This window comes from Anas platyrhynchos, chromosome 2 (genome assembly GCF_047663525.1).
Source record: "Anas platyrhynchos isolate ZD024472 breed Pekin duck chromosome 2, IASCAAS_PekinDuck_T2T, whole genome shotgun sequence".
Classification (NCBI taxonomy): domain Eukaryota; kingdom Metazoa; phylum Chordata; class Aves; order Anseriformes; family Anatidae; genus Anas; species Anas platyrhynchos.
In genome coordinates, this window is record NC_092588.1 from 67,084,305 (window position 1) to 67,094,974 (window position 10,670).

At 40.0% G+C, this 10,670-nt stretch overlaps 1 protein-coding gene and 1 long non-coding RNA gene across 2 annotated transcripts; one reads left to right on the top strand and one right to left on the bottom strand.

Moving 5' to 3' along the window:
- The first annotated feature begins 301 nt into the window (after positions 1 to 301).
- LOC113842800 (uncharacterized) lies at positions 302 to 4,835 on the top strand. Its single transcript, XR_003495554.3, has 2 exons — positions 302 to 911; positions 2,998 to 4,835. It is a non-coding gene; the product is annotated as an uncharacterized lncRNA (long non-coding RNA).
- On the bottom strand, positions 2,055 to 10,381 carry NDUFS6 (NADH:ubiquinone oxidoreductase subunit S6). Its single transcript, XM_027451822.3, has 4 exons — positions 10,190 to 10,381; positions 9,547 to 9,600; positions 4,035 to 4,157; positions 2,055 to 2,201 (listed from the first exon to the last, which is right to left on the bottom strand). The coding sequence occupies exons 1-4, from the start codon at positions 10,325 to 10,327 to the stop codon at positions 2,136 to 2,138; spliced, it is 381 nt and encodes a 126-aa protein (XP_027307623.1). The 5' UTR covers positions 10,328 to 10,381; the 3' UTR covers positions 2,055 to 2,135.
- Between the last annotated feature and the right edge of the window lie 289 nt (positions 10,382 to 10,670).

Here is a 10,670-nt window from a genome sequence, read left to right on the forward strand (position 1 = left end):
CAGGCTCCCCAGGGAAGTGGTCACTGCACCGAGCCCGTCTGAATTTAAGAAGCGATTGGACTGTGCACTTAGTCACGTGGTCTGAACTTTTGGGTAGACCTGTGCGGTGCCAGGAGTTGGACTTGATGATCCTTATGGGTGTCTTCCAGCTCAGGATATTCTATGATTCTATAAATAGTGTAGTCAGAGGTCATGGGGCTAGATTTAGAAAAGTCCTGCATAAAGAAGGAATCTCAGAGAAGAAAATGTAAATAACATTAATATCAAGAAAAGGAATTCTGATTGCTAAATTCTTTATCTGTCATGACTAGACAGATGAAAATCTATGATGGCAAGTCTGCCTTTAAGGTCATTTTCTTTTTTATTCATTTCTTTTATTTATTTGTATTTATTTTTTTAACAGGCTCTGTACTAATTTTGCTCACAGAATGACTAACAGAAATATGACCCTTGTGCACCTTTTGTAGTTAATTCATTAGGTCAACTGTAACCACTAAGCCCCTTGTCAGGTTATTTCTACTAGTGATAAGGAGCAATAGACCTTAAAACTTTGAAGCCAGGTAGACGAGCTTATTCCACAAGGTCTCTTGGCTCCACCCTTGTGAAATGAAACCTGCCAGGTGTGGGTCATTTGACCTTTGCTATATAGGAAGCCTGAGGACTTGCAGGGGAATTGCCTCCCCAGGAGAGATTGAGGCTTGGGTAGCCTAGGGTGTTTTTCCTCTCGTGGTGAATTGGGCTCAGTGTTCCCTACTAGGCTGCTTTTCCTTCATGTTTTCTGCCCTCTCTGTGAAATAGTTTTAGAGACTCGATGAGCTAGTTACATTGGTGATGCCTTCTTCAGAAAAACCCTGGTGGCACTATTTCACTGCGAAGCATTTTGGAAGTGACTTGAGTTCAGAAGACAGCAGGTGAGTGTTCCTGGGTTCTGTGGTTGTTACTGTTGAGGAGTTTGAGTACTTCCTTCACCTTGTCTTTTTTCTGTGAAATTACTTAGATGGATTCTAAGCTCCCTTCCAAGAACTGGAGGGGAAAAAAAAGGCCTCAGAAGCCCAAGTGCACACAGGTCAGCCTGACGTTGAAGAAGGTTCTTAAGTATTTGGAAGATTGAAAAACGGGCTGTGTGAAAAAGGTGTCTTAATGTGAACATTAATGTTAGTAGTAGAATACCTGTGGATCCAGAAGAGAGCAAGTATGCTGTAGCTGACACATGGAATTAGAAATTAGAGAGCAATTGATTAAGAATGAATATGTGCTACATTTGCAGTGTACTGTGCCTGTGCTGCGCTTAGACCTCCAGATAACAGGAGCCCCTTGGGCCCCAAGAACCAGATCAAAACAACCTCATGGCTCAGACTTTAACCAAGGGGTCTGAGATAAGGAGGACTGTTCACAAAGGGACAGGTTATGCATATGTATAGGAGTGTTGGGAAACTTCATGTATATGTAACTCAGATATAACCAAAGCAAGTTGCCACGTTAGGAGTGCACAACTTTGGTGGGACTAACCCCCCCCCTGTGCCACCCAGCACTGAGTAAACATACCTTCTTTACAATCTTACTGATCGTGGAGTCAGCTTCAACTGTGGAATCAGCTCACACTGATTACCATTTTAGGGCACTGTTTCTTTTAGACAGTGAAGGAAGCATAGCTACTTAATTCAGGTATCATGATCTTGCTCCTGAGATAGATGCCTATAAATGTTACAATGCTGAGTTGTGCTTCCACTTTTTGAATTTAGCAGGCCATGAACAAGTTAACAGTATTAAACACCATCAAAAGACAAACACCTAGGATAATCAACCACCCTATAATTTATATCAGATTCATTGTTGAAAAGAATACAAATTACTCATTACAAGTCACCCCTTGCCTCAGCCAGATGCCACTTTCAAGCCCACAAGAAGTCTGACAAACAAGGCTGGACATTTGTTCCATAAAAGCAAAAATAAATACAAAGTAGATATTGTAATACCACTTGGATCATCAATACTTGTAGTTTTAAAAAGGCACAAACAGGACTATCCATAGTTAAGAAACACAAATGTAAATCTTGAGCTTTTAATTATATTGTTTATTTATAGTTAAACATTAACATCTTAACAGAAGTCTGCAAGCATGCAGGGATGATCTTTCAGTGATGTTTCTGTTTAAATTGAAGTCCGCAGTAGCCACACGTTCCAGTCTTCGTTTCTTTGTCCTGCAAAAATATAAAGACACCGAAGATGCTAGTTTCACTTTACAGAACTTTTAGAAACTACAAAGTCTCTCTTACTTACATTCACCATCTTAAAATTGATCAATATAGGTCAGCACAGAATTTGTTTACTTGAAACACTGCAAGTAAGAAAGGTGGTAAGAGGTTCATACTTGGTATCTACACCATACACAGCTTCCCTGCTGCCATTTTTAACTACCAGTCCTGATCTCTAAACACAATTTTTAAGTCCAGCCAAACGGTATCTTTTCAGCAATAAAGGATTCTCTTACCAAACTGGACAACTTAGGTCAGTTCATTCATATTTGTTCCAGTGCTCTGAAAGCATTTTGTATTTATTTTAATAGAGAACGTGATTTTTCATTTTCAAGTTATATCTAGATAGGAATTTCAGCCAATAATGTACACCGACAGAATTAGTTACATGAAGGAGGAAAGTTCAGTAGAATTTCAAGAGAAATCCTGAAAAGAAACATTTTGGAGAAACAGATTACTACAGAATAAGATTTTATTCTTCTCTCCAAAAGATAAAAGTTTATATATAATTAAAATTTAGAAGTGTGACTGATTGCAAGCAGTTGTTGTCCTCCTTAACACAAGGAAAAGACAAGACAAGCAGACACCAGGAGGATTTTCTGCTATTTAGCAACGTGACTATCCACAAGTTAATATTCAAAGTGAAAAAATCCAGACTACCCTCCAACCCCCCGAAGTTGGGGTTTCAATTACTATGGCCAAGGAGGACAAGCTGATCTAGTATCATTCTCTCTGTTTGCAGGTACCAGCATTCAAGAATTCAACTACAGACCTCATATAATTTAATTGTTAACACAAGAAGATATCAAAAGTTAGAGAAACTAAAGCATTTCTCAAGAACAGTGTGATGCAGGTCAAAAAAATGAACGTTAAGTCAGAACAGATTGCTAAAGAAGTTAACTTCTTAAGACTAAAGAATACAAGCTTCCTAAGTTTTATGAATTAGAACATCTGCTTTTGAAGAATGTAAAATAAATCATTATAAAATGCTTATTTTGTTCAAAATTGAAGAAATTATGATTGTCTCAACAATGCTGACGCTAAAGGACACTATTGTGCGTTCCCCCACCACCCTCTTGGGTATTAAGCAAATGTCAAAGTTGGAGGTAACCAAGCAAAGACTAAATCATCTTCAGTCTGCCTTAGGACAGTGCCTATTCAACTGATTCCACCAAGTTCATCAGTAGCCTCAATATTCTTCAATCCAGAATAAGAATACATTGGAAGCTATATCGCTACTGCCAGAGAGAATAGGAGGATAAGACATTTATTTTCACTGATTCTCTGACTACAATGAATGTTTCAGTTTTCAGAAATGCCAAGATTTAGACTTCTAAAGACAGTATCTTTCCTTTCTTTCCCCCCTTGACCTTAGAGGATTCTAAAATAAACCACAGTCCTAAGAATAATGCAGAAGTATGGCTAGTCTACACAGTGGATTTAAGTAGTTAAATGCCTCAAGACACCGCAAGCTTTTTTTTTTTTTTGCTCACAAGGCACTGCTCGTTAATATTTTTTTTATTTGTTTTGATACTTATAAGATTTATTTTTTTCTAGAAAGTTAAAATCACAAGCAAGAAATTTCTGGTAACTTCAAATAGAGACTCAAGTTCTTCTAGGTAGAAAAAAAAATTAATTTTGTATTAGGCACCAAACAAAATGAGCCTCTTAGTAGTTGTTTTTTTTTTTACTTCATTAAACTAACATGCCAAAGAGCAGATGAACTTATACACAAGAAATAACAAGCAAAACGTGCTATATGAAGGACAAAGATATTACCAAGTTTATGTATACTTTAGGATGTCCCAAAGCTCCACCACCACCATCGCATGATATCACTCTGCTTTCAACTTCACTCACAGGCTGCTCTGCAATCAAATCAATTGCAAAATTCTTGTTCACCTGAAAGAAAAAAAAAAAAAAGAAAGCTTTCAGTTATCTTGCACACTCAAACAGAAAACAATTGCTTCCCCAAATAGTTACACTACAACCAACTTAAGAAGTTCCTACACAGTTTTTTTTCTGACCTTCTCCACAGCTGTAACAACTTCAGCTGCACTGTATTTGTTCACCAGACCAATGAACTGAAGGTGTTAAACCCCACAAAAATAATGCCCATACCCTGACCCAGACCACATCAATGCTCAGGTTACATGACCTAAGCAGATTCAGCAAAGAGGTGAGCAGGAACAAGCAGCTGAGAACAGAAAATTTTTAACTGACACTGCCTCTGTATTGCTTTTGCCACTACATGATAAAATTGCAAAAAACTGTGCTGATAAACTCAAAATAATGGTGGGACAAGTAAGGTCATGAGAGAGATAAAACAACTGCCAGTAATTTAGAGCCTCCCACCATGCATGTTACTCCATCACTGCACATAAATCTCAGGAAGACATTAACTTGGTACACAACAGTTATAAAGGCAAATTGTTCAGAATTAAAAAGAAGAAAAGCCTCTAAGCACTGTTATGCCACTCTGTAAATCCATCTTATGCACAATTCCTGAATATGTGTATCACTACTGACTGTCAGACTTTTTACTCGAGCACGTCTGTGAGACCTGCCGAACACACCCCTTCCTGGAGAGTGCCAGAGGCAGGCAACAGAGCGAGCTGCACCTACGCAGAACCTGCAGCACTTCCCTCATTCGTCTGTGCCACCTTCTTCCAGCTAGCTCAGAGCCAGCACTGAGCAAACAACCATCCCTATCAAAAGCAATGCTACACGCACAAGAATATAAAATAACATGCAAACCCAAACAAGGTGCTATCTACCATACTGTGCATAAGTTTCATCAACTTGTCAGTATCTGAGTCTTAGGAAAATACAAGATTTTTAAGTGCCCATTAAATGAATCTAAGAACCACAAGGGTTGTTTTTTTTTTTTTATGTAGTTCTAGTACCTGACAACTTGTATTCTTTTGCCAAGCCTTCAATTAAGTCTCCACAAAAATCTGTGCTTTCCATACAGCAATAGAAAAGTCAGTTTGTCAACCACAGGATTTTATTTGCCTAAAGCTATATAAAGTTAACAAAAAAAATTAACTTTCAGTTTTGTAGCAAAACGGCAACATCAAGGAACTCATTGCACATGACTTGTGGATGTCAGTCCCAAGCAATCTCAGTGAGCTTGCAAGGATTTTAACTGCTGCTTTAAGTAATGATCAAGATTTTGGATCTTTCTTTTTATGCTGAAGGAGGAAGACAGCACTCTGGTGCAACTCAGCTTCAAGATCATAAAGAGAACTCCACTCTTCCATATGCTGGCTTATTTCTGAACCACAAAAAAGTCTGCGGGGATAGGGGGAAAATAAGAACCTCTCATCTACTGTACAACAATGACTTGTTTCTGGTTCAGCATGCTAAACAAAAGTCTAGGAATGTGCGAGGAAAACATGCCAGAAAAAAAGACTGAGAAAAAAATTATGTGGGGAAAAAAAAAGAAGCAATTCTTGCTTCAGTTATATCACGTCCCTTCAATTAAAGCACAGTAGTAGTCACTGAGGAAGGGAGATTTCTCCCTAAGCACACCCAAACAGCATGGTCCTTACCCAAAGCATAACTCAATGAACAACTTTTTTTCTCCCCAGTGCCAGCCCGACAATCCCACTGCTGCTTGTTCCCAGCTACTTGCCTGTGCCAGCACATTGTCTGTGAGGCTGAGAGTGAAAAACCAAACTTGGAACCAACCCAGGTCCAAGAGTCCAAAGGAAAAGAAGTCTGTATTTAAACCAGACCATCTCTGATGTCAATTCTTCTCACGGCTTCTGCTGCTGTGCTAGCACAACAGGAAGAGTGGAGCTGAAGTGGAAATTGCAGTGTGGCATTAGATTCTGTGTCATCTTAGGGATTATACGAGGACAGGATTACACTGGTCTGGCTGCACAGATGCAGTTTAATAGCTGCCATTCTCAGTTTTCTCACAGCTACTTGTTTTAGACCCTTGCCAGAGATCATTAATCCCCCAGTTCTGCAGATTTAAACATTCAAGATCCAGCACGGAGAACAATGATTTCAGCTAAAACACATGGATTTCGTTAGCCAAACAATTAGACTGGCAGAACTGAAGTGACAGCATCCACATAACCTGGCCCTGTTCTCCCACAGCCTGGCAGGCGCTCAGAAGGGCCACGTGCAGAACCAAGGTGTGCGGCCAGACCTCGCTGGGAGCACGTGGAGCCAAAGGCTGAGGTTCGAAACAAGGAGCTACAGAGGCTGCCCTGGTCTGGTAAGGAGTCCGATTTGATTAAGCAGTGAAGAAAAAGAAGTAAGTGAGGAAGCACAGTCACCATGTCAGCAGGCTAGCTTCAGAAACAAGGCAGCATTCAGACTACAACACTGCTGTGAAATTCCTATACAAGCAGCTGAAATGCATTTGGGGAATTCCTATAAGGAAAAAAAAGCCACTAGAAAGCTATCCCACTTTGCTAAACACCACAGATAAATTCACCACAGATAAATACAGATTAGGATTATCTTAAATATTTAATATGTAGATTTTGTTCCATTTTCACAATTAAGAACTAGCATTAAGTCTTGTTTAACAGACCTAGAGCTTGCCTTTTGCTGGGGAAAGAGGAGCTGGGCTGAACTTGAAGCTTTCAGCGTTCCTTCATACAAAAAGTGAACCAGAAATAAATTGGTCATGAAGACACATTAGCAGAACTGGCAAACCATAGAAAATTAGAGTCAAAGAGCATGTCCTACAAAGTTAGAGGTAGAACTGAAATAGACATTGCATTTGGGAAATACTCAATCACTGTTCTCCCAGGAGTAAGCTTCCGAACACATTTTAAGCAACATTTTCATTTAATTATTTCCCACATAGAATTCCTATTTTTGCCATGCAGTGTAAATTAAATAGCATATATCTTATGAAACTCATGATACAATGAAGTAAACAACACAAAAAAAATAATCAAAGATAAGCATGAGTTCAGGTTAAATTAGAAAAGTAATATTTATATATGTATGCATTAGAAAACTACCACATCTTATAGTTAATACCTCTAATATCCATACACATCTGGAGCATTAGCACTAAAACACTGATCAGGCATTGGAGAATACAGACCAGCTAAAACAATTCCTGTTTCTCTCCCAAAGGACAGCAGCAGATCCCTCAGGGAATTGTGGTGCCTGATGATTAGGGAAAACTGAATGCTGGAGGACATAGTTTCACACACCCACTCTGTTGATACAAAGCAGCAGCAAGCCTACAAAATAACTTTACATTTGGCTGATGTTAGTGTTACTTAATTTTGCCTTTGAGGCTTCATTACTTTAGAATACTGTAAATTTAGTTTTATTTATTAAATTGTATTGCTGCTTCAGCGAATGCTCGTATGCCTTCATAAAAACACCTTTGCAGTATGGGTAAGGACTCAGATTTTAAATATGCAAGGCAAATTACGCCTCAAAACGTGTATTTAAACAGATATATAGATAGGTGATTCAGCAAAGCATTTCATTATGTGCTGCTGCTGAACAAAAATGGCACTAGAATCATTCTTAAAGTTTTCTTTCAAATGGAAACACCTTCCAGTTTTCTGATGCCAAATGCTTACAGCTCCCACCTTAAATGTAAACACCTAATGGATATAAGGTGAGTCTTGAATTTTTAGAGCAATTTGAGAAGGAATTTCCATTGAAGTCACAAATGCTTGGAGAGAGGGAGAACAAAGTTAAACTTCATCAGCCAGCAGTCTAAAAACAAACGAGAAAAGCCCTCAAGCTTTAAACATACAGCAAACCCTGACAGAGAGACTTTCTTAGAGACTAGTGTATTATCATACACAAATATTCACTAGAACTTAACTCTTAAGAATCTGAAATCATACCACTAAGTAACTAAGAAAGATGTTTAAAAAATCACACTACTAACTTGTAAATTTTATCGTATGGCTTTATAGCTTACTTTAAGGTAAAATGTATAACACTGAAATGATAACTTGTAAGTTTGAAAATTTAAGATCTTTCTTCAAATTAACTAGATACATAAGGTTATGGGTTTATCCAATTACTCTGCATCTATGCTTTCCACTATCCTGAAATATTAGTTATTTCAACCAAAGTTCAGTTGGAAACTAGCACTTCCAAGTCTATCCAGTTTACTTAGTTTTGAGTGCTCTCAGTTTGGAAAAGCAGAAACATGTAAAACAAAAAAAAAAAAATGTTTATTGACTGAAGTTGGATGCTTAAAGCAAGTGACATGGCACTTTGTTTTACACTTTATGCCTATAGAAAAGTATTGTCAGATAGTTATAGCAGTGATACAGCACTATAATATTTTTAGGTTCTGAATTTAGGAAGTCACGGTTAAAAAATATTTTACCTCAAACAGAATAGTGTGAGGGATTTTGGATTCTCCCCCCTTCCCCACAAGTCTTCTACTTGACAGAATCATGCAGAGAAACACAACTACATCAGCACTACGCTTTAACTTGGATCCCAGTTTCTAGGACAAGTCATGGGTAGCATGCAAACATTCCAGAAGTATCAAAATATGTATGTATACTTTGCATACTCAAATCATCATATTGCTAAGACATGAGTTCTAATGTTTGTGCTCTGTTTTCTGGGTAGTTATTACATATTATAAATGATATTCAATTTTTTTCTATTTATTGTTATATGTAGTTAGATACACTGTGATGTTCAGCAGAAAAAATAAGTCACTGCATTTGAGACTACCAAAAATGAAAACATGCTATCAACCTACATAGTTGACATGTACTTAGATAGCTAAGGTTACTAAATTTCTTATCTCAAATGTTTATGTTTGTAACATACAATCTAGAGCCTAGCTTTCACTTTTTTTTTTCTGTTAAAAGAAGGCATATTCAAACAACACCATTAATTTTGTAGTTTACCAAGAGAAAACAATGAAAACGTGTTGTCATTTACAGTTTTAAAATGTAACATTAGATTTCAGGCCCAACTGCCAAATATTTTAAAACCCTATAAACTTCTGCAGACTTATTATTCTGCAGACCTCATTGTTTTTGACTGTTTTAAACTTCAGCCCACCAAGCTACTGAAAACTTGGTTTTCTGTCAAAGCAGACTTCTTTATTGACAAGATCAAACAGCTACATTAACAAGAATAGGGTGGCACACAGAAGCTACCATATGCTGTACTGAAAGAAGATTTTTCACTCTAGTGAGAAGAAAAACACACAAAACACAAAATCCAACAAACTTCATTTCTGAATTTTGGTGGTTGAAGACACCAAGTATTTAAAGGAAGTGCTACTTCCCCTCCCCTGAGGGAAAGTGGTAGGAGTTACCTCTTTTTGTCGTCCAACAAATCTAACTTTCCTGTAATCTTTTTCTTCATATACCTGAAAAATAAAATAAAAACGATCCGATTTAAAAAATAATGACCTCGAAGAACACAAAGGCTTACAGAACTATCAAGTGTAAACCATTTAAATCTTTTAGTCAGTTTCAAGCACTGTCCTCATCTTACAATTATAGGAATTATACAAGCATAGGAAAAACTAATTTTCATTTTTGTCACTGAGAAAATAAATTCTAGGTTGGAAAGTTAAAAAGAATAGGCCGAGGGGGCAAGGCAGGGACGCTTAAAGCCAGTAAGGAGAAGCCTTGGCTGTGCCCAGAGACACAAACAGCAGGTTTATTACTTCCAGCGATGGGTTTTGATCCCACACTGCCACCCGGAAGATGACATACACTGTGAGACGTCATATAAATAATATATTATATGTAACATGTATATAAATATACACATACAGTTATTTACTTTCTGAAGAGACCTCTGAGACCACCTGCTCCAACCACCCCCCTCCCACCAGTGTCACCCACTGACCCTGTCCCCAAGCACCCCGCCCAGCCTCTCCTTGCCCACCCCCAGTGACGGTGACCCCACCACCTCCCTGGGCAGCCCGTCCCGGCTCCCCACGGCCTCACCTGCCCGGTGTGTGTCACCGCCTCTCCCGTGGCGGCGGCTCGCAGCCCGTAGCGGCGCGGGGAGGCCGCGGGCAGCGCCGCGCGGGGCAGCAGCAGCGGCAGCAGCAGGCGGCGGAAGGTCGCGCCGGGCGCCGCCATTTTGCGCCCGCTCCCCCAGCCGTGCGCATGCGCCGCCGCCGCCGCCCCTCCCTCAGCGTGGCTACCGAGGAGCGCCGGTGGCGAACGGTTGGTGGCCGTTATGGGGTGACCGTTGGGGGCCGTTAGGGGCCGTTAGGGGCGGCGGGGCTCGGTAAGGGAGGGAGAGGGGGTCGTGAGGGGGGTGCTGATGGCGGCGCTGTCCCCGCAGGGCGCGGAGCATGCTGTCCCTGCTGGCCAGAGCCGCGGTGCCGCTGTGCCGGCTGTGCCGCTCGCCCTTCAGCTCGCTGGCGGCGGGGGGGCGGCCGCCGTGGGCCGCCGGGGCCTCGGCGCTGTGGCAAGGGGC